Source organism: Oncorhynchus gorbuscha, linkage group LG03 (assembly GCF_021184085.1).
Source record: "Oncorhynchus gorbuscha isolate QuinsamMale2020 ecotype Even-year linkage group LG03, OgorEven_v1.0, whole genome shotgun sequence".
Taxonomy (NCBI): domain Eukaryota; kingdom Metazoa; phylum Chordata; class Actinopteri; order Salmoniformes; family Salmonidae; genus Oncorhynchus; species Oncorhynchus gorbuscha.
Window position 1 is genome coordinate 70,402,434 of NC_060175.1, and position 22,783 is coordinate 70,425,216.

General features: G+C 42.9%; 1 protein-coding gene across 6 annotated transcripts in view; it reads right to left on the reverse strand.

The window, feature by feature from the left end:
• Positions 1-395: 395 nt before the first annotated feature.
• LOC124031823 (voltage-gated potassium channel subunit beta-2-like) overlaps positions 396-22,783 on the reverse strand; it is a 124,080-nt gene continuing 101,692 nt past the window's right edge. For 3 of the 6 annotated variants that reach the window (XM_046343531.1, XM_046343529.1, XM_046343532.1), the window contains 9 exons: positions 19,369-19,412; positions 19,052-19,138; positions 18,434-18,478; positions 12,811-12,896; positions 12,558-12,678; positions 11,949-12,043; positions 10,782-10,902; positions 10,249-10,337; positions 396-4,241 (listed from right to left, as the gene is read on the reverse strand). In XM_046343531.1, coding sequence (XP_046199487.1) covers positions 4,152-4,241; positions 10,249-10,337; positions 10,782-10,902; positions 11,949-12,043; positions 12,558-12,678; positions 12,811-12,896; positions 18,434-18,478; positions 19,052-19,138; positions 19,369-19,412 — 778 coding nt within the window. In that variant the 3' untranslated portion in view covers positions 396-4,151. The remainder of the gene's footprint in view (positions 4,242-10,248; positions 10,338-10,781; positions 10,903-11,948; positions 12,044-12,557; positions 12,679-12,810; positions 12,897-18,433; positions 18,479-19,051; positions 19,139-19,368; positions 19,413-22,783) is intronic. The other 3 variants (XM_046343534.1, XM_046343530.1, XM_046343533.1) reach the window with 1 other exon arrangement.

Genomic DNA, 22,783 nt, shown 5'->3' on the forward strand with positions numbered 1-22,783 from the left:
GACAATATGCTGTATTTGTATCAACTTTAGCTAAAGAGTAGTGTCATAGTGGGTTCCCATGCGATATATAAACAGTCACTTTTCTGTCTGGTGGACTGAAAATCTGGACACTCCATCAACACGCCTGTGTTGTGTTGCGAGCAAAATGTTACATAATCAAAATGTAATTTACAAGGGCACCTTGCACCACGTTGTATTTTGATATGAATTGAAATCGAAAATGAACAAACTAATTTACAATCTAATAATTTTGTCTCTTGTTTCACCATCACTTTTCTTCTCCAGATTGGATAGGTTTACGACTAAATATAAACAATTCAACCCGCTTTAAGTGTCTTTGCTTTACAAACTTGATCATCTTCAATGGGAACAAATTTCCACACAGTCAAGTCATGTTCTGTATGAAGTCAATACGTTTATTTTTTATTTATAGCATTTATTTTTATATTTATACGTTCTCAAGCTGTAAACACAATTCACCTAAAGTCTGCTTCAATCACAATTCAGTTAGCAATGCTTGCAAAATGAACAGAAGATAAAACATAGGCAGGAAGTGATAGCTAACAGCCATACAGTATATACAGAATTTAGATTATATACAGTACAGAAAGAATCTGTGAATCCATTATGTATTTTGACATTGCAAATGTACAAATAGCTTGCAGTTGACTATATTACAGATTCCTATGCTGCACAGTATTTGTGTGTGTAAAAAATAAGACCATTAAAATAGCTTGTGAATTAGTCCCTTTACATGAAATGCACAGTAGCGTACTCTACTTAGTTGATTATGTTTGCTCTTATCTACAACATAGTGTGTGTCTTTATAGCGTGCCTTAACTAGATGCTCGGGCTGCATTTACTTGTGTCTGACCAGCATTCCATCAATCTGGAAAGGATAGAAATGTTATATAATGTAAATTTACTTTAAAACACACCCAAAGAGAGTGATCCGTGGCTAAATAATCACTTTTCATTGGATGAGGCTCACGCATAGCTTGGGTGCCCATCTCTTTCTCCTGGCACCCAGGCTAGCTCCCAACACACTCCTTTACTTAATGTTTCTAAGTGACAGTCTGATGTAGAGATACCTTGTGCGGTAGCTCACTGGGACTAGGTAGAACCAGGCCTGGTGACCACAAGCTCAGAGAAATGCACAAAGTCAACATCAGAGCACACAGTACGAAACATAAGAGAGCAGTGTTGGTTACTGGTATACACCCATACACAGGATCGCACTCATGAACACATGCACCCACTCACACACATATGCAACTGTACAATTTGAGCGGTTACAGTATATAACCTGTCTTTAAAATAAGATGTTTCCTATATGCTGCTCAGTCGTGAGCTTTGGTGAAAGCCCAAAAGCCTTACAGGCGAGGCCAGTTGTAATCCTTAGATACATCATTTAAGCATACGAAACATAGGTATGTTACATGTAAAACATAGGTAGACAACTTTTAAAAAGCTGAAGGTTTACACTCAGACAATATGCTGTATTTGTATCAACATTAGCTAAAGAGTAGTGTTACTAGTGGGTGCCCATGCAATATATAAACAGTCACTTTTTTTTGTCTGGTGTCCTGCAAATCTGGACACCCCATAAATCTTGCAGGCCTATGTTGTGCTGAACTACGGGCTAAGTTATCCTGGAAGCACATCCATCAGCCTACCTTAAGCTATCATCAGACCTAATGCTCAAGTTCCAGTCATTTCAGACCCAGTCATTTATTTCAGTAACTGGTTGGACAGCAGAGTTGATGTGGGCCAACTATCTCAGTGTCACAACTCCAATGGGTATAGATACTTATGCAAACTGGAGGGTAAGGTGTTACAAAATTGTATTTACTGTAGACTTCACTGTCTTGTTACTAAATGGTATCATACCATTGACCATCCATTGCCATAGTTAGAGCATGTCGCTATAATGGCAAGTTATCTTGCCAAATTGAAATTACGTTATCAAATCAAAATATATAGCTCAAAATATTAGGGTGAAGCATGGATCAGGTTTTAATTACAATTGTAGACAGGATGGGTGTTTTCTCAGACAAGAAATATCAACATCAATGCTGCCATTGATGTTTTATGACCTGAAGGTGGCGCCAAAGACCCAACAAAGATACTCCTGAGGTTTGCAGCGTTGACTTTGACTGAGACATGTCCCTCTCTCTTTTTCTCTCTTTCTATCTCATTTAGAATGAGATACAACCGGTGTGTCTAGGTCACAAATGCTTTTGAACAATATTTAGAATAGGGACACAACATCATTAGACAGTAAATGCAACATTGCAAACACAGAAAATACTATGTTTGCAACTGTGTTTCCCAAATATCATGTTCCCACATCTTCAATGACAGAGGAAAGGAGACTAGGCTGCATGAAAGCCTTCCTAAATGAATCTCAAGCGACGTTGAGACTGAAATCAAAACTAACCACAGTCACTCTGACTGGCAGAAACCACTTAGATGCCTTGAGTATTATACAGTACAGTAATATGTGTGTTGGGGTGTTCTCTTTGGCTTTAGATGAGTGAACATGTCTCTTGTCCAACTACAGCAGTGACCACGACCAGGTAAAGTGAGCTCACACACACACACAGACACACACACACACAGACATGCACACACACTAATATGTCTGCTCACAGAAAGCATTTATGAAACTGGAACATTACACTTTAATCAAACATATATATTTTCAGGAGAAGTAGTTTTTGGTGGTGCCATTTCATTCTGTTTTGTGTGAGAAGTAGTTTTTGGTGGTGCCAGTTCGTTCTGTTTTGTGTTACATAACTTCATAACACAGGAAGCTGTTTTATCGAGCACTCTGGGAAAATTGCATGACCAATCCCGGGACTCTGTCTTCTGCGATACAGAGAGTAAAAAGTTAAAAACACTTAACCTGATCCAGTCACAATAGGATGTGACAGAGTTTTGAGGCAAGGGGTTTTCTCACTGAGTGCTCTCTGAAAAGCCATTACTGTACACGGCTGGGAGGGCTGCCCTCTTCACACTGATGCAGAGAGAGAGAGTGTGTGTGTAAAGGTATATAAGTGGAAAAATACAATGAATAGGATAGACACAGCCATTCGGTAGGCTTACAACAACAAAAAACACACTGACTGGCAGATGTACAGTCTTGTAGCTAGGTGAAATTCAGAAATATATCTTAATGGTTCAGTCTGTATACTAAAGAAAGAGTGGGTGCAGGCAAGATCTCAACTTTTTGCCAATTGAAAAGATGGCAGCCCAAGTTGCCTTAGTTGAATGGGTGTGGTTTAACCATACTAACTATTTAAGTGTTCAATGTCCTTTTTCAACTCATCATCAGAGTAGTGGGACACATGCCCTTTATATCAGATACAGAATCATGTCCACTCATCATTATATTTCTATTATCTACACATGGAATAGTATCAGCGTTGGTAATCTCAACAAATGTTTAGTATTAGCTATTTAAAGTTGCAATATGTAAGGTTTTGGGCGACCTGACCAAATTCACATAGAAATGTGTGTTAAAGATATGTCATTCTCATTGAAAGCAAGTCTAAGAAGCGGCAGATCTGTTCTATGTGCTCCTGTTCTTAAGTTTTGTTTTGTGTCTTACTTTCAGTTTTGCACACTAGCTTCAAACAGCTGAAAATATTGTTGGTTATGGAGAACATATTTCACAGCGGTTTAGATGTTACAGTGATTCTCTGCACTATACTTGCTTGTTTTGTCATATATATTGAAATTAAGCGAACTATTTGAATTTTTGTGATTTTGCATAGTGCGTCTTTAATGGAGTGCTGGATCAATTTATTTTATGGGACCTATACAAGACAAAAACCTTTTCAAATGTATTCTGGATTCGGAACCTTTTCAATCAAGAATCTGTTATAGAATAAATAGTTTAAGGACTGTGAAGGACTGTGAATGGTGAATACAATTCCTCGGATGGGAAATGTCTCCAAGTCTACTCTAAAATCTTTGGGTTGGGAGAAAGATATATATATTTAGATACTCTGATTGACTTTCCCAAGTGGTTCAATGGCTATATATTTCCCATGGTGCCTGGTGTCTTGTTCAACTGAAGCTGGTCGCAGACGAGGAAGAAGGAAGATGCTGACCTCCGCCCCCCAACAATGTTCCTCAGGCAGCCTCTAGGATCTGTAGTCCTTTTTACTATAGGGCTTGTTGCCTAGGATACTATCCATCTCATGAACGATGGAGGACGACAACTTTGGAAGAACCTGTGAGAGAAGGAGAATGACATAATGAACACAATGTCCCCATTGGAATTCAAATTCAATGCCACTACACGTCATCAAATCCATGTCAACAATAGTAAACAAATCAAAGTTTATTTGTCACGTGCGCCGAATACAACAGGTGTAGTAGACCTTACATTGAAATGCTTAATTACAGGCTCTAACCAATGGTGCGGAGAAAAATGTGTGTGTGTGTGTGTGTGTGTGTGTGTGTGTGTGTGTGTGTGTGTGTGTGTGTGTGTGTGTGTGTGTGTGTGTGTGTGTGTGTGTGTGTGTGTGTGTGTGTGTGTGTGTGTGTGTGTGTGTGTGTGTGTGTGTGTGTGTGTGTGTGTGTGTGTGTGTGGGTAGGTAGGTAAGTAAAGAAATAAAATAACAGTAAAAATACATTTGAAAAAAGAGTAGCCAGGCTATATACAGACACATGTTAGTTCAGGCTTATTGAGGTAGTATGTACATGTAGGTATTGTTAAAGTGACTATGCATATATGATGAACAGAGAGTAGCAGAAGCGTAAAAAGAGGGGTTGGCGGGTGGTGGGACACAATGTAGATAACCCGGTTAGCCAATGTGCGGGAGCACTGGTTGGTCAGGCCAATTGAGGTAGTATGTACGTGAATGTATAGTTAAAGTGACTATGCATATAAGATAAACAGAGAGTAGCAGCAGCGTAAAAGAGGGGTTGGGGGGGAGGCACACAATGCAAATAGTCCAGGTAACCATTTGGTTACCTGTTCAGGAGTCTTATGGCTTTGGGGGTAAAAACTGTCGAGAAGCCTTTTTGTCCTAGACTTGGCCCTCTGGTACCGCTTGAAATGCGGTAGTAGAGAGAACAGTCTATGACTGGTGTGGCTGGGGTCTTTGACAATTTTTAGGGCCTTCCTCTGACACCGCCTTGTGTAGAGTTCCTGGATGGCAGGCAGCTTTGTCCCAGTTATGTACTGGGCCGTACGCACTACCCTCTGAAGTGCCTTGTGGTCTGAGGCCGAGCAATTGCCATACCAGGCAGTGATGCAACCGGTCAGGATGCTCTCGATGTTGCAGCTGTAGAACCTTTTGAGGATCTCACGACCCATGCCAAATCTTTTTAGTTTCCTGAGGGGGAATAGGCTTTGTCGTGCCCTCTTCACGACTGTCTTGGTGTGTTTGGACCATTCTATTTTGTTGTTGATGTGGACACCAAGGAATTTGAAGCTCTCAACCTGCTCCACTACAGCCCCGTCGATGAGAATAGGGACGTGCTCGGTGCTCCTTTTCCTGTAGTCCACAATCATCTCCTTAGTCTTGGTTACGTTGAGGGATAGGTTGTTATTCTGGCACCACCCGGCCAAGTCTCTGACCTTCTCCCTATAGGCTGTCTCGTCGTTGTCAGTGATCAGGCACGACCCAATACCATCATTAGGTTTGCTGATGACACAGGTAGTCAGCAAACTTCATGATGGTGTTGGAGTCGTGCCTGGCCATGCAGTCGTGGGTGAACAGGGAGTACAGGAGGGGACTGAGCAGGCACCCCTGGGGAGCTCCAGTGTTAAGGATCAGCGTGGCAGATATGTTCCTACCTACCCTCACCAGCTGGGGGCGACCTATCAGGAAGTCCAGGGTCCAGTTGCAGAGGGAGGTGTTTAGTCCCAGGTTCCTTAGCTTGGTGATGAGCTTTGAGGGTACTATGGTGTTGAACGCTGAGCTGTAGTCGATGAACAGCATTCTCACATAGGTGTTCCATTTGTCCAGGTGGGAAAGGGCAGTGTGGAGTGCATTAGAGATTGCATCATCTGTGGATCTGTTTGGGCGGTATGCAAATTGGAGTGGGTCTAGGGTTTCTGGGATAATGGTGTTGATGTGAGCCATTACCAGCCTTTCAAAGCACTTCATGGCTACGGACGTGAGTGCTACGGGTCTGTAGTCATTTAGGCAGGTTGCCCTTGTGTTCTTAGGCACAGGGACTATGGTGGTCTGCTTGAAGCATGTTGGTATTACAGACTCAATCAGGGAAATGTTGAAAATGTCAGTGAAGACACCTGCCAGTTTGTCAGCACATGCCCGGAGCACACGTCCTGGTAATTTGTCTGGCCCCGCAGCCTTGTGTATGTGTTTACCCCCTTTTCCCAATTTCGTGGTATCCAATTGTTAGTAGCTACTATCTTATCTCATCACTACAACTCACGTACAGGCTCGGCAGAGACGAAGGTCGAAGGTCATGCGTCCTCCGATACACGACCCAACCAAGCCGCACTGCTTCTTAACACAACACGCATCCAACCCGGAAGCCAGACGCACCAATGTGTCGGGGGAAACACCGTGCATCTGGCAACCTTGGTTAGCGTGCACTGCGCCCGGCCCGCCACAGGAGTCATTGGTGCGCGATGAGACAAGGATATCCCTACCGGCCAAACCCTCCCTAACCCGGACGACGCTAGGCCAATTGTGCGTCGCCCCACGGACCTTCCGGTCACGGCCAGTTGCGACAGAGCCTGGGCGCAAACCCAGAGTCTCTGGTGGCCCTTAAACACTTCGCCACCCGGGAGGCCCAGCCTTGTGTATGTTGATCTGTTTAAAGGTCTTACATCGGCTACGGTGAGCGTGATCACACAGTCGTCCGGAACAGCTGATGCTCTCATGCATGCCTCAGTGTTGCTTGCCTCGAAGCGAGCATAGAAGTGATTTAGAAATGATGTCACTGGGCATCTCGCGGCTGTGCTTCCCTTTGTAGTCTGTAATAGTTTGCAAACCCTGCCACATCCGACGAGTGTCGGAGCCGGTGTAGTATGATTCAATCTTAGCCCTGTATTGACGCTTTACCTGTTTGATGGTTCGTCGCAGCGCATAGTGGGATTTCTTGTAAGCTTCCGGGTTAGAGTCCCGCACCTTGAAAGCGGCAGTTCTACCCTTTAGCTCAGTGCGAATGTTGCCTGTAATCCATGGCTTCTGGTTGGGGTATGTACGTACAGTCACTGTGGGGACGACGTCCTCAATGCACTTATTGATAAAGCCAGTAACTGATGTGGTATTTTCCTCAATGTCATCGGAACAATCCCGGAACATGTTCCAGTCTGTGATAGCAAAGCAGTCCTGTAGTTTAGCATTTTCTTCATCTGACCATTTATTTATAGACCGAGTCACTGGTGCTTTCTGCTTTCATTTTCGCTTGTAAGCAGGAATCAGGAGGATAGAGTTGTGGTCGGATTTACCAAATGGAGGGCGAGGGAGAGCTTTGTACGCATCTCTGTGTGTGGAGTACAGGTGATCCAGAATTTTTTGCCCTCTGGTTGCACATTTAACATGTTGATAGAGATTTGGTAGAACTGTTTTAAGTTTCCCTGCATTAAAGTCTCCGGCCACTAGGAGCGCCGCCTCTTGGTGAGTGGTTTCCTGTTTGCTTATTTCCTTATACAGCTGACTGAGTGCGGTCTTAGTGCCAGCATCCGTCTGTGGTGGTAAATAAACATCCCAGAAAAGTATAGCTGAGAACTTTCTAGGCAAGTATTGTGGCCTGCAATTTATCACAATATACTCTACCTCAGGCGAGCAAAATCTAGAGACTTCCTTAGATTTCGTGCACCAGCTGTTGTTTACAAATATGTACAGACCCCCCCCCCCCTCTCCCCGGTCTTCCTGCCGGTGCAGCGTGTATCCCGCCAGCTGAATATCCATGTCGTCATTCAGCCGCGATTCCGTGAAGCATGGGATATTACCGTTTTTGATGTCCCGTTGGTAGGATATTCGTGATCGTACCTCGTCTAGTTTATTGTCCAAGGATTGCACATTGGCGAGTCATATTGACAGTAACGGCAGCTTTCCTAGTTGCCTCCTGTGGGTCCGGACGATGCATCCGGCTCTTCGTCCTCTGTGTCGCTTCCTATTGCGAATAACTGGGATATCTGCCCTGTGGGGTGTTTGGAGAATATCGCATGAGTCCTGCTTGTTGTTGTTGTTGAAGAAATCTTTGTCTAATCCGAGGTGAGTGATCGCTGTCCTGATATCCAGAAGCGGGCTGGCATGTGCCTTCTACTAAGAAGTGGCTTCTCTCTGGCCACTCTACCACAAGCAAACAGTTTATTACCCCAAAGGGAAATGTTTGCCAATAAGGTATAACATTTAATTGAGCCACAATGTAAAAAACAAAACAACAACAAAATGTTCTGGAAATTAATAAGCAGATGTACAGTGCCTTTGGAAAGTATTCAGACCCATTGACTTTTTCCACATTTTGTTACGTTGTGCCTCATCAATCTTCACACAATAAGCTATAACGGCAAAGTAAAAACAGCTTATTTTTTATGTGCTAATTATTAATAAAAATATAAAATAGAATGGTTCAGACCCTTTACTCAGTACTTTGTTGAAGCACCTTTCGAGAATTCTTTCGTATCACGTTACAAACTTGGAACACCTGTTTTTGCTGTTTTTCCATTCAACTCTGCAGATCCTATCTAGCTCTGTCAGGTTGGATGGGGAGAGGTGCTACACAGCTATTTTCAGACCTCTCCAGAGATGTTAGATTGGGCTCAAGTCCGGGCTCTGGCTGGGCCACTCAAGGACATGCAGAGACTTGTCCAGAAGCCACTCCTGCATTGTCTTGGCTGTGTGCTTAGGGTTGTTGTCCTGTTGGAAGGTGAACCTTCGCCGCAGTCTGAGGTCCTGAGTGCTCTGGAGCAGGATTTCATCAAGGCTCTCTCTGTACATTGCTCAGTTCATCTTTGCCTCGATCCTGACTAGTCTTCTAGTCCCTGCAGCTGAAGAACATCCCCACAGCATGATGCTGGCACCACCATGCTTCACCGTAGGGATGGTTCCAGGCTTCCTCCCAGCGTGATGCTTGGCATTCAGGCCAGGGAATCTTGTTTCTCATAGTCTGAGAGACTTTAGGTGCCTTTTGGCAAACTCTAAGCGGGCTGTCATGTGCCTTTTACTGAGAAGTGGCTTCTGTCTGGCCACTCTACCCTAAAGGCCTGATTGGTGGAGTGCTGCAGAGATAGTTGTCCTTCTGGAAGGTTTTCCCATCTCCACAGAGGAACTCTAGAGCTCTGTAGGAGTGACCATCAGGTTCTTGGTCACCTCCCTGACAAAGGCCCTTCTCCCCCGATTGCTCAGATTGGCCGGGCGGCCAGCTCCAGGATTAATCTTAAACATTTTCCAATTAAGAATGATGAATGTGTTCTTGGGGACCTTCAATGCTGCAGAAATGTTTTGGTACCCTTTCCCAGATCTGTGCCTTGACATAATCCTGTCTCAGAGCTCTATGGACAATCCCTTCGACCTCATGGCTTGGTTTTTGCTCTGACATGCACTGTCAACTGTGGGACTTTATGTAGACAGGTGTGTGCCTTTCCAAATCATGTCCAATCAATTGAATTTACCACAGGTGGACTCCAATAAAGTTGTAGAAACATCTCAAGGATGATCAATGGAAACAGAATGTACCTGAGCTCAATTTCAAGTCCTCATAGCAAAGGGGATGAATACTTGGAAATACTTAGGTATTTCAGTTTCTAAAAAACGTTTTTTTCTTTGTCATTACGGGGTATTGTGTGTGTAAGACTGTAATGTAACAAAATGTAGAACAGTTGAAGGGGTCTGAATTTTTTCCGAAGGTACTGTATTTACCACTTAGAGGCAATGCTCATTTAGAAGGTATTTCTCAGTGTGTGGAGAGAGAGGGTGAGCATGTGTATGTGGTATGTGAGTAAGTATCCATAGGTATGTGTGAATGTGAGTTCTTGCACACCTGGGTTCACACCCATTGTGTGTGTGTGTGTGTGTGTGTGTGTGTGTGTGTGTGTGTGTGTGTGTGTGTGTGTGTGTGTGTGTGTGTGTGTGTGTGTGTGTGTGTGTGTGTGTGTGTGTGTGTGTGTGTGTGTGTGTGTGTGTGTGTGTGTGTGTGAAAGAGAGAGAGAGATCATGTGTATGTGGTATCTGAGCAAGCATGCATAAGTACAGTATATGTGAATGTGAGTACTTGTGTGGATGTGTGTGTGGAGTATTCACTTCTGACCTGTATTGCTGCTAGATTCTCCATCAGTTGGTCTGTGCTGGAGGCCCCCAGTAGCACAGAGCTCACCCCTTCATTCCTCAGGCACCATGCTGTGGGAGGGAACAACCACACAGGAAAATTAACATTGTGTGTGTGGAAGCACAAAGCACAGTGAAGGACTGAAGAAACACACACACGTCCAGTGCAACTAAGTGACTTCAGGTGACCACAAAGACTCATTCTCAGACACTGTGACGTAAGCTGAACCAACGCATCAAAGATTTGACTACCAGGGACTTGACCAACCTCCCACTTGAGGTCCTACTAGACAGACAGACTATGGACGACAGTTAGCTCATTTGCTAACTCTGGTAATTTGACATTGTTGTGAAAACTGTTAGATAGATTGCATAAGTCAGACTGACTGACGGACAGACTGCTTTAATGACTGACTAACACGTTGGAGCTCAAAAGACACAGACAGACGGATGGCTGGACAGGACAGGCAGACAGACAGACAGAGAGAAAAAGAGAGAGCGGCAGGTGTGTGTTACCGATGGCGAGCTGGGGCAGGGTGCAGCCCAGTCGCTCGGCAATGGCCTGCAGCTCTTTCAGCTTCGCCTGCTGACGGCGCCCCTCCTCACTCAGGATCTTGTCCTTCATCCACTGGTAGCCCTGTCACAGCACAGTACACACACGCACGCACAGTACACACACACACACACACACACACACACACACACACACACACACACACACACACACACACACACACACACACACACACACACACACACACACACACACACACACACACACACACACACACACACACACACACACACACACACACACACACACACACACACACTCTCGCTCAGGACTACTGTATCCAGAAACCTCCGGGGTGCAGAGATGCCTTTCTGTGAATGGCTGAAAGTTATACATTTATCACACATAACACATCCAGTGTGTGTGGATCTCTCACCAGTGGCAGAGCAGATGTCTGCAATGTGAGTGAACTACACAGAGACTGTAACTGACTGCCTCTGGTTATTGCACACACACAGCTACCTGTCCCCTCTGTCTAAGACCTTGGTTCTGTGTTTCCACATTTGTGTGCTTGAGTGGACTTAAATAGCCTGTTTCCACCAGTGGAGTGTATGACATAGGAAATTAGTAGCATATATCCCATCATTGGAGGATTATTAAGCCAAAGATATCACTGAACAAGAGCAGGAGAGCTATAGACAGCATGGTACATCACACATACTGTAGAAAGAGCACTGTGTGTGTGTGTGTGTGTGTGTGTGTGTGTGTGTGTGTGTGTGTGTGTGTGTGTGTGTGTGTGTGTGTGTGTGTGTGTGTGTGTGTGTGTGTGTGTGTGTGTGTGTGTGTGTGTGTGTGTGTGTGTGTGTGTGTGTGTGTGTGTGTGTGTGTGTGTGTGTGTGTGTGTGTGTTCAACTGAAGCTGGCTGACCCATATACACCGAATGGCTTTCCTGACACTCTCAAAGTCTTCAATCCTCAATTGACACGCATTAGTTCAGAGGAACGTCCTACAACAATGTACTATCAGGATAAACTGTTGTTAGCAGAAAGGAAGGTGGCAGAGTGGCAGGACTAGAAAAAAACACCAACTACAACCAGAAGCAAAGGGGTGTGACAGATGTGGGCTGGAGAGGATAAGGCATCAGTCACTCGTCAAGGGTCAAAGGTTACCTTTAGTGAGGCCCGTGAGTACGGGGGTACCCCACTATCGTACTTCCCTGAGATGATCCCGCACGCCAGCGGAGACCACGTCATGGCACCCACACCTGCACAGAGACATCGGGATCATATTCATTAGTGCACACCGTAGCAAAACATTTTGCAACGGAAATCGAAAAAAAGTGTTTCTTATTGGACAAGTTCAGGTAGGCCCTCTATGTTTCAGTCCGTTTTCTTCCATTTGGTGCCTAATGAATACCCAGATTTACCGCCATTATGACTTCCATGCCTTGGTCTTTATGTGCCTTGACAAGCTACTTGGACTGAGAGCATCTCCTAAGAGTGATTAATTCAAAATACAAATAATGTATATTAGCTACATTACAATTATCACAACTTTTGGCTAGCATTAGCCACATTACCAAACATGAATAGCAGCACATGGAGTATTATTGTGGCACAAATGGCAGACCTCAGCTCTTTCAGGATCTACCCTTATTAAACGCTGGAACAATCGAGATGGAAAGAGGGCACACATCTTTTATCGTTGTACTAAGTGCATCCTCTATCCACCTTTATGGGTCAAACCGAAGGGAGGCAGACGGTTGCTGTGTAACTTACCTATTTTGTGGAAGAGCTCGGGAAGCTGCACCTCCACCTTCTCCCTCTGGAACATGTGGTACTCAGCCTGCTCACATATAGGGGGTATCAGGTTGAACTGCCTGGCCACTGAGTACGCCTCCTATAGGACAGACAACGAACAGCAGCAAACAGGCTCAGGGACGAGCAATGTAATATCGTAACAATACAGTGATGGGAATAAGTCATTGATTATTTTGTGGTTCAATCGTGTTTCAACCGTTTTCCAACTCACCATGATCTCCATGGAGCTCCAGCGCGACGTTCCCCAGTACATGGCCATACCCTGGTTGATCACATGGGTCATTGCCCGCACCGTCTCTGCCAATCAAAAGACACCATTCACCCATTGGCCCCGACATTGGAGAAGAGCAGTGGTGGGAACAGGTGAGATTAAGAGAGAGGGTGGAAAGGTATTGAGGAGAGGGATGTACGAGAATTGAAAGAGAAAGAGGAGATAGAAGGAAAGTCCACGTAGAATTTTGGACAAAGGGTAAAAGCACAAAGGAGCTACCTGGTTAATGTATACATCAGTTTCAATAATCAGCAAGGAAACATATGGGGAGAGAAGGATACTATGTCATTTTTTTGGGGAGTCAATTGACATTGATTTTCTTTTTTTTTTTGGCTTTTGTTTTGATTTGACACACAAAGGTATTTATGCGTTAAGTTTTTACAGTCACAAATCAGACAGTCAAATACCAATTTTATCTGGGCAAAACAACACTATTCATGTCAGAGTCAGAATAGCAGTAGGGTCAATCCAAAACCCAGAGTTTTCTTCAAAGCTTTTCATGCTACTTTTATATAAGAAACATTACATTTTAAAAACAGGCTGTTTTAAAGAGAACAGCTCTGTGCAAAAAAAATACTGTAAATCTCATAATCTAGCAGAACAATTTAATTTTAAACATGTCATGCTGTCAGATAATGAGACATTCAGTATTTTATGTTTCCCCTATTACTATGTAATTACAGTTATAACTGAAGTAACAACATAGTAATTACATAGGTGTTATACTGTAACTATATGTAATAAGGTTATAGCGCTGTCAGTTATTACACAATTGGAACAGGGAATGTATAATTACACATCCAATTGCTGAAGATTCTGTCATATGTTTTTACACATTTTCTTGTTCCACTATGTAACTGTTTTATAATTACACGTTTGAAAGACAACTGTGAATTACTTCATAACTCGACCCAAAATGTGACATTGTTACATGTAACTACAAGGGGCCACTTCCATTGAGCTTCATTCAACTCAGTCAATAGGTTTTTTTTTCACTCTACAAACACATTTCATACATGCACTAGCTCAGCCCCGGGATTAAACTTAAATTAAGTTTCATGTCAAGTCAAACAGCAGTTACCTAATGTGCCGTCAGAAAGTATTCCCACCCCTTGACTTTTTCCACATGTTGTTGTGATACGGCCTGAATTAAAAATGGATTCAATTGAGATTGTGTGTCACTGACCTACACACAATGTCAAAGTGGAATTCTTTTTTTAGACATTTTTAGAAATGAACAACCCCTTTGTTGAAAAATAAGTATTCAACCCCTTTGTTATGGCAAGCCTAAAGTACAAATGAGCTTATTAAGTCGCATAATAAGTAGCATGTACTCACTCTGTGTGCAATAACAGTGTTTAAATGACTACCCCATCCTGTTCCCCACACACACAATTATTTTAAAGGTCCTTCAGTCAAGTGGTGAATTTCAAACACAGATTCAACCAGAAAGACCAGGGAGGTTTTTCCAATGCCTCGCAAAGAAGGACACCTAATGGTAAATGGGTAACATTTTTATAAAAAGCAGACATTGAATATCCCTTTGATCAGGTTATTATATCCACTTTAGATGGTGTATCAATGCACTCAATCAGTACAAAGATACAGGCAACCTTGCTGGATCGAATCCCCGAGCTGACAAGGTAAAAATCTGTTGTTCTGCCCCTGAGCAAGGTAGTTAACCCACTGTTCTCCGGGCACTGAAGACGTGGATGTCGATTATGGCAGACCCCCACCCCTCTCTGATTCTTAGAGACATACTCAGAAAGACTCGAAGCTGTAATCACTGTTGAATACTTATATAATAAAGCTATATGTGTTTTATTTTTCAAACATTTTTGACAAATGTTCGAATTAGTCTTCCACTTTGACATTAGAGTATTTTGTGTAGATCATTGACAAACCTTTTTTTTAAAATACATTTGAAACCCACCTAGTAACACAACAAAATTCACAAGGGGTGTGAATAATTTCTGAAGGCGCACACACACACACACACACACACACACACACACACACACACACACACACACACACACACACACACACACACACACACACACACACACACACACACACACACACACACACACACACACACACACACACACACACACACACACACACACACACACACACAGTGCTGCTCTAGTATATATTATTTATTCAACACCGCGACCAAGATACTACCCATTTTATATTTGTAAATACAGTTGTACTTGACATAGCACATTCATTATCTATACTCTATACTTTAGATCCTATTGTGTACATATCTGGCTATTACTATGCATAATAACTCTTATATTACAAGTTCATTTTTAGAAACTGTTAAAACGTCTTCTTCTTCTTATTCTCTCCACGGCCACATGTAGCGTCAAAACCGTAAAATCTACCGATACCAAAACAACTTTCAAACATGTAGGCTCACCATCTGCAGTGCACTTGAAAAAACTTTTCACACTACAACCATACTTGCATAAATCCCAATGCATTTCAATGGCCATAGACTTGAATGGTAAAAAATGTAGCCCTTAACTAGTCTTCAACCGTTTAAGCAAGAAACGCCATTCAAACTTTAAAATGTGCAGACTGGTCTGGAATAGGTTGTTTGTATTCAGCGTTTTGATACCATGTATACTTTCTGAACCATCACTGTTTAATGGTGGTACCTAGGCTTAAATGGGAAGTATTTGGATTCGCCAATACTCTTGAGCCGTTAAATATACCAACACCAAAGCAACTTTAAAACGTGCAGATTGCCACTGGTACTGTTGCTTGAAGAAAACGTTTTGATACGAATTATACTTTCCATACTGCAACCATATTTGCATAAACCCAAATATATTTTAGGGGCTATAGACTTTAATGGAAGAAATACCAGTCGCTGCTAGTTTTCAATGGTTTAAGCTAGAAACGCCATTCAAACTCAAAAACGTCGACACCATTCTGGAATAGTGCGCTTGAATACAGCTTTTTGATACAATTTATACTATTTGAACTACAACCATTCTAAAATGTCCATAAAAGCTTTAAAGGCCTTAAAGCGAAGAATTTGGATTAGCCAACATTAATTCATAGGAAACAAAATACTATCAATAGACATCCTAAAGAACACATTTCAATACTAATTGAACCGTTAATGCTACAAACACCAAACCAAATACTGACATGTACAGACTGACTCAACTTAGATTGCATGTTAAAAGATTGTTGATGCTCTTTGTGCTTTTGGAACTATAACAGTTTTATATTTGCATAAAAGCTCCATAGACTTCAAAGGCAACATTTGGATTCACCACTGAGCCATTTCAGCTACAAACACCACCCCAATGTTGACATGTGGAGACAGACTCAACATAGATGGCTTCAACACCGTTTTTTGATACCATTCCTACTTTATAAACTATGAAGCTTGTCTTATCTCCATTTATTTCAATGGTGGAATTCAGGCCTCAACATTCTAAACTGAAATAACTGGCACAAAACTTACAGAATGTTACAACTAAAACATTGACAACTTAAAAATATATGATATGCCTTATGATGATATAGTACTCTAGCCTACTATACTAGCCCACTATAACCCACTATAATAGCCCCACGCCTACAAACCACTCCAAAATAGGTCACTATAGCTAACACAGCCTATGAAAACACTATTACTACCATTACTACTACTACTACCACCATCACTACTGCCATCACTACCACTAACACTACTATTTCACAACCATAAAGAATTCAAGACTAGCAAGCACACCACATTTACTTCAGTAAATGTCCTTTCATAGCTGATATTGATTATTGAACTGCAATGTTGTGGGAGCTAGCACACAAGTATTTCACTGCACCTTTTCTACCTGCTGTAAAATGATATTTTATTTTATTTGAGATATAACGCTGACATATGGAGAGAGGAGACGAGAAAAAAACTAGCCCGTTTTAAAATGATGTGTTTTAGAACAGCTGACTAAAGATGCGCATTCAGATTTTTTAAAACTCTGAGACAGTTACCACTTGTTGTAGCAAACAAGTATCATGAAAATACATGCACCAGAAACAGGGCCCACTTTGTAACTTGTCAGAGATATATCAGCAAGCTAGGCTAGCTAGAGCAAAATAGTTGGCTAGCTGTCTGCTTGGCTAGCTACCTATCTGCTTGGCTAAAACAGAATGTCAACATACTGTTTTCTGATTGGCTAAACGGACCAGTCTCGTCTCAAGTCTTTGGCTAAGTTTTGACAGGTGGAATTCTGTAAACTCCAGCAGCCAAAATTAGACATTCTAAAACTAGACCATTCAGATCAAGCAAACTTTGTTCTAAAACGGCATAAAAACGTATTGTCTCTTCTCTGCTGTTAAATCTGTACAGGCTTTAACTGTTGTAAAGAGAAAAAAAGGAAGATTTGTGAATAAGGCTTCAGTGGCTCCAAAACCATCATCTAGCCTGGGGGTATGCATTCTTTCCCTCCTATGGCACATATGGGTGCACGTTTTTGTTCCACCCAAGTATAAAACCTATTCCACCCATTAATTAGTATTTAATCAAGACTCTGATTAGTATAATTGGGTTACTGCTTGGCTGGAACAAAGCCCTGATGGGTTGCATGCTCAGGCAAGAGAGAGACAGACACTGCAGTCAAGACAGCGTTCACAATGGAGGCCGCAGCAGCACCGACAGCGGTCATCTTGCAAAGTAAAAGGAAACCAAGCCAGTCGTATGAGAAATGGGAGGGATGAGTGATGCTAACGACAACAGTAATGGTCAGGAATGGTTTGGTATGGGGCTTTCACAATGTTTTATGACTAGTGTAATGGTACACGTGGCTTGGTACACCTCATATCCTGATTTTCTTTCTATATGGTATGGAACTCCACATAATTGCCTTCATCTGGCATAAGAAGTTACAGTTGGAGAGAGCGAACAAGCGAGAGAGAAAAGAAACAGACAGAGAAATTGAAAGACACCCAACTAAGTAAATCAAACGATTCTGGAAGCATTACATCATATTTTGGTTACAATTGTCAGTCGGGGAGAGAATGGACATCTTTAAGTTTCATTTCTTCCAACAACAAAAAGTGGAAATTGCCTTTTCAAGACGACTGAAACTGCCCACATTGGCATTATTGGCATTATGAGCCCAGAAACAGTTTATTTATTTCTGTCAACTAAACATATCGGTTATAGTCATGAATTGATGGTGAAAACATGAGGGGAAAAAAAAAGCTTTGAAGTGAAAATGAGAAAGGAAACAAGTTACGGATTTTTTGTTTTTTTACAATGATTGAGGGATCCATGAAATTCTGTGAATTTCTCCAAAATGTACTTACAAGATGTAACGTTATCAAATATGAATCAAACACTCAATCAATCTACTACAGTAGACCACCCTTTTGTGCTAGCACTACGAAAAGTCCAACATTTTATGGATTTAAATGGGGTTTTGAATGGTAGGATAACAGAGGGAGGACTACTTTTATCAAGTCACTGCCATAAAATGCCTTTCGTTTAAAGGGGTGTTTGATTGAACACTTTGTTTTGACTAAGGGTACCATGTACCTTCTATGATGAATGTCTTGGACTTTGAGGTGTGAAATGGGTCTCCTGGTGACAAAAACAAAGAGAGTGAAGACGTTGACCAGTCTGTGAATGAATGACATCTGGAAGTATACATAAGGGCCTGCAGGGTGGGAGCCACAGCCCAATACAGCGAGCCCCATCATGCACTGACTGAGCTCAAGTTCAAAGTTCACAATGCTTTACTGACCATTTCAATCAGTGACAGGAATAGAAATTTGTCAACCATTGCCCATGCCCCTGTTCGGTAGGTTTGGGTTTAGACAATCATATATTACTGCAGTTGTTATGCAAAGAGGATGTTTGAGCTGTCAACTGTGTCCTATCTCTACATCTAGGATTCGAAAAACGTAAGACTTATGTACCCAATAAAAGTAAATGTAACCTTAAGGTCCAAACCACAGAGCCATTTATCTGTCTGTAGATAATATGTACGCATGAGACTCTAGTCTGGCCGAACATTATTACCGCACCGCTGCACCACTGGATGCAAGGTGGTCTGTTTATGACAAGAATATGTCACGGTGCAGCAGATGCACAGCACTGAACATACCACAGATGAATGTAAACAAACAGCATTCAAAGAAGAGTGCTGCCTACCTTCCATAGGTGTGTTGGGGTCTGGTCTGTTTGCGAAAACGACATCCACATACTCTAGCTGCAGTCGGTCTAGCGATGCCCTTAGTCCTGCATTATATAGGGCAAAGACCATCAAGATAACGGTAATACTTTACATTAAAGCCAGAATCCTGTTTGTTTTTAATGCTCTCATGTATGCACTGTATATACAGGATGTACTGAATGTAGTGAATGACTGGATTGGATCCAAATGTCATATTGATATCCTGAAAGTATATAGGCTACCACACTGTCCATGTAATAATAACTCAGTATAAAAGTGGCTTAAAATGGCTTACCTTCGATGATATGTTTTCTGGACAACCCTCTTTCTGTTTCTGCTCTGATAAGCAAACAACAAATGCCCTTGTCAGGATGTATGTTAGGGATGATGCGAATTTTTGCAGATTTTTGTTAAAAATCGCACAACATTTCAAAGTCCTGCTACTCATGCCAGGAATATAGTATATGCATATGATAAGTATGTGTGTATAGAAAACACTCTGAAGTCTCTAAAACGGGTTAAATCGTGTCTGTGGCTATAACAGAACGTGTTTAGGAGTAAAAATCCCTGGGAAAACTGTTCACCAAAAACAAAAACAAAATATTCATCCGCCAGTCAATGTATTGTTTACGGCGAGAGAAAATAGATGAGGATCCGATTAGAATCCCTACAGCTTCCACACGTTGTCGCCAGTATTGGCATTTCATGGCTGGTTTATCCTTGGTGAGATGACGTATAGGCACTTCCTGTCTTGGGGCGCACCAGAGGATGTTATGAAAGTGAAAACATGGAGTATGATTTCAAGACTTGCTGCTATCGAATACAGATCGCCCCGTGATCAATGTGATAGATTATTAACGTTTATTAATACCTAAAGTTGGTTTAGAAAAGTAGTTTTGAAGTGATTTGTAAAAGTTTTTGTAATTTTAAAAAGTGACGTTGCGTCTTGTAAAGCAGAATTTTCCTGGATCAGACAGGCCTTCATGAAATTACATTTTGGGTATACAATGACGGATTTAATCGGGAAAAAGACCCAATTGTGATGTTTATGGGACATATAGGAGTGCCAACAGAGAAGCTCGTCAAAGGTAATGAATGTTTTATATTTTAATTCTGCGTTTTGTGTAGCGCCGGCTACCACAAAATCTGTTGTTTAGGTGACGTTCTGGTATTTTGGGGGGTGCATGCTATCAGATAATAGCTTCTCATGCTTTCGCCGAAAAGCATATTACAAATCTGATTTGGTGGCTAGATTCACAACGAGTGTAGCTTTAATTCAGTACCTTGCATGTGTGTTTTAATGAAAGTTTGAGTTTTATCGAAAACTATAGGTGGCGCTCTGAAATTTCCGCTGATTGATGTTCCTGCACAGGAACTCAATTCCGCATCATCCCTAAGAGGATTTATTAACATCTCCGTGCTACAATTCACAGTTTCACATGTCATACTGTAACTGATACAGTACAGATGTTCACTGTATTCGATCCATATTGGTGGGTTGAATGTGAGACATAGAGATAGATAGAGGGCACATTTTACACACAGCATGTTTTAGCAGGTGCAGCATGTGCCCTCTATCCATCTCTATGATGCAAGACAGAAACGTATTAAAGTTGAATTGGTGCCTCCTGTCAGTGCTAGGCAAGACCATTCAAGCAGCAATTCTTAATTAAAACATTGACTAAGTGTTCTCCCTGCAACTGTTTCAGTAAAACCTGAGGGATGGGCTGGAGAAATCTAACCGCTTTCAAATTAATAGACCACGCTATGGATGCAAGGACTGATTATCCATGTTATCAAAATTATAGTTTTATCCATGTTTTTAGGCTATTACAGTGGTTGTTTACATTTATTTTTTTAGTATTATTTTTTACAAACATTCGAGTGAAATAAGCTTATATTTTGAGTTCTGATGGGGTAGGACACTTGAACCAAGCTCTTGTCTTGCCCTGATCTGTTTCACCTGACCTTGTGCTTGTCTCCACCCCCTCGTCCATCTTCCCCACTTATCCTCTGGGTATTTATACCTGTGTTTTCTGTCTGTACGTGCCAGTTTGTCTTGTTTGTCAAGCTTAGCAGCCTTTGTCCTGTCAGCTACTGTCTTTTCCCAGCCTCTCTTTTTCTCATTTTTGACCCTTGCCTGTCCTGATCTGTACCCACCCGCCTGACCACTCTGCCTGTCTCTGAGCCTGCCTGCCGTCCTGTACCTTTGCTTCTACTCTGGATTATCGACCCCTGCCTGCCGTGACCTGTCGTTTGCCTGCCCTTGTTGTTACAATAAACATTGTTACTTCACACAGTCTGCATTTGGGTCTTACCTTGATACCTGATAGTACAAACTGGCCATGACTGACCCAGTAGACTTGGTCCAGCTCTGCAATGCCATCTCCTCCGAAGGAGCCACCATTGGTAGGCACGAGGAGTTGCTTTGTGGTCTGATGGAAGGATTCCAGGCCGTGGCCGAACGACACGACCTAGTCATGGACGCATTGCAGGAGAAATTCCGTGGGTTGCCTACTAGGCAGCCTACCACAACAGTAACCTCCTAGTCCCTCTAACTAGGCTGGTAGCAGTGCCGTCACCCCGGTTTCCCTGGAACCCCGCTAACCTCCCCCGGAGCGCTACGATAGAGATTCCAGAACCTGCCGGGCCTTTCTCTCCCAGTGCTCCCTCATTTGAGCTACAGCCTTCTTCGTTCCCCTCAGACCACTCAAATGTAGTGTACATTATTACGCTGATGTCCGGGAGGGCACTTCCCTGGCCACGGCGGTGTTGGAGAAACAATCCGCCATCTGCCTCAGTCTGGAGGTATTCGTGGCAGAGGTGAGAAAAGTTTGAGGCTCCGTTGTCCGGGAGAGAGACTGCCCGGAAGTTCTCCAGCTTCGGCAGGACACCCTCAGTGTTGCAGACTATGCGATGGAGTTCCGCACGCTAGCAGCAGAGGGTACCTGGAACCACTGTTCGACAAGTTCCCATATTATCGGAGGAGATAAAGGATGAGCTGGAAGCCCGAGAACTACCGACAGATCTCGACTCACTCATCGTTTTAATCATCCGGATTGATGGTCGGCTACAGGAACGTAGAGGTCCGATTGCGGAAGAGGTCCTATTGCAGTCCCAAACACTCACACAGGGATCCCACCTTGCAGCTGATGAACTCCGGAAGTCCCCGTTGTCTACGTCCCCGAGAGGATCCGAGCCTACCCGAGTCCCTCCAAGAGCCTCCGGAGACTGCCGATTCACCTCTTCCCGAGCTGATGCAGGTCTAGGCTGTCTCCAGCCGAAAGCATACGCAGACTTGTGACCTAGAGTTGTCTGTATTGCGATACTGCCGGTCATTTTGTGTCTACCTGTCCCTTTAAGAGACCTAGCTCATCTGTTGGAGTGAGTACACTAGTGGGTCTTAAAGATAATTGGTCTTCTCTCCTTACTCACCCCCCTCTCCATGCCACCCTGTTGTGGGGCGACCAGTCCAAGTCTCTCCAGGTACTCATCAATTCAGGGGCCAATGTGAGTCTCATGGACGTTGCCCTGGCGTCCGACCTGGGTATCCCCACTCAACCCCTCCCCATTCCCATGGGTGTTAGGGCGCTGGACGGGCACTCTATAGGCCAGGTCACCCACCAAACCACCCCGTCAACCTACGAGTGTCGGGGAATCACAGCGAGATGATACAATTTCTGCTAGTTCCCATGTTATTGGGATTCTCT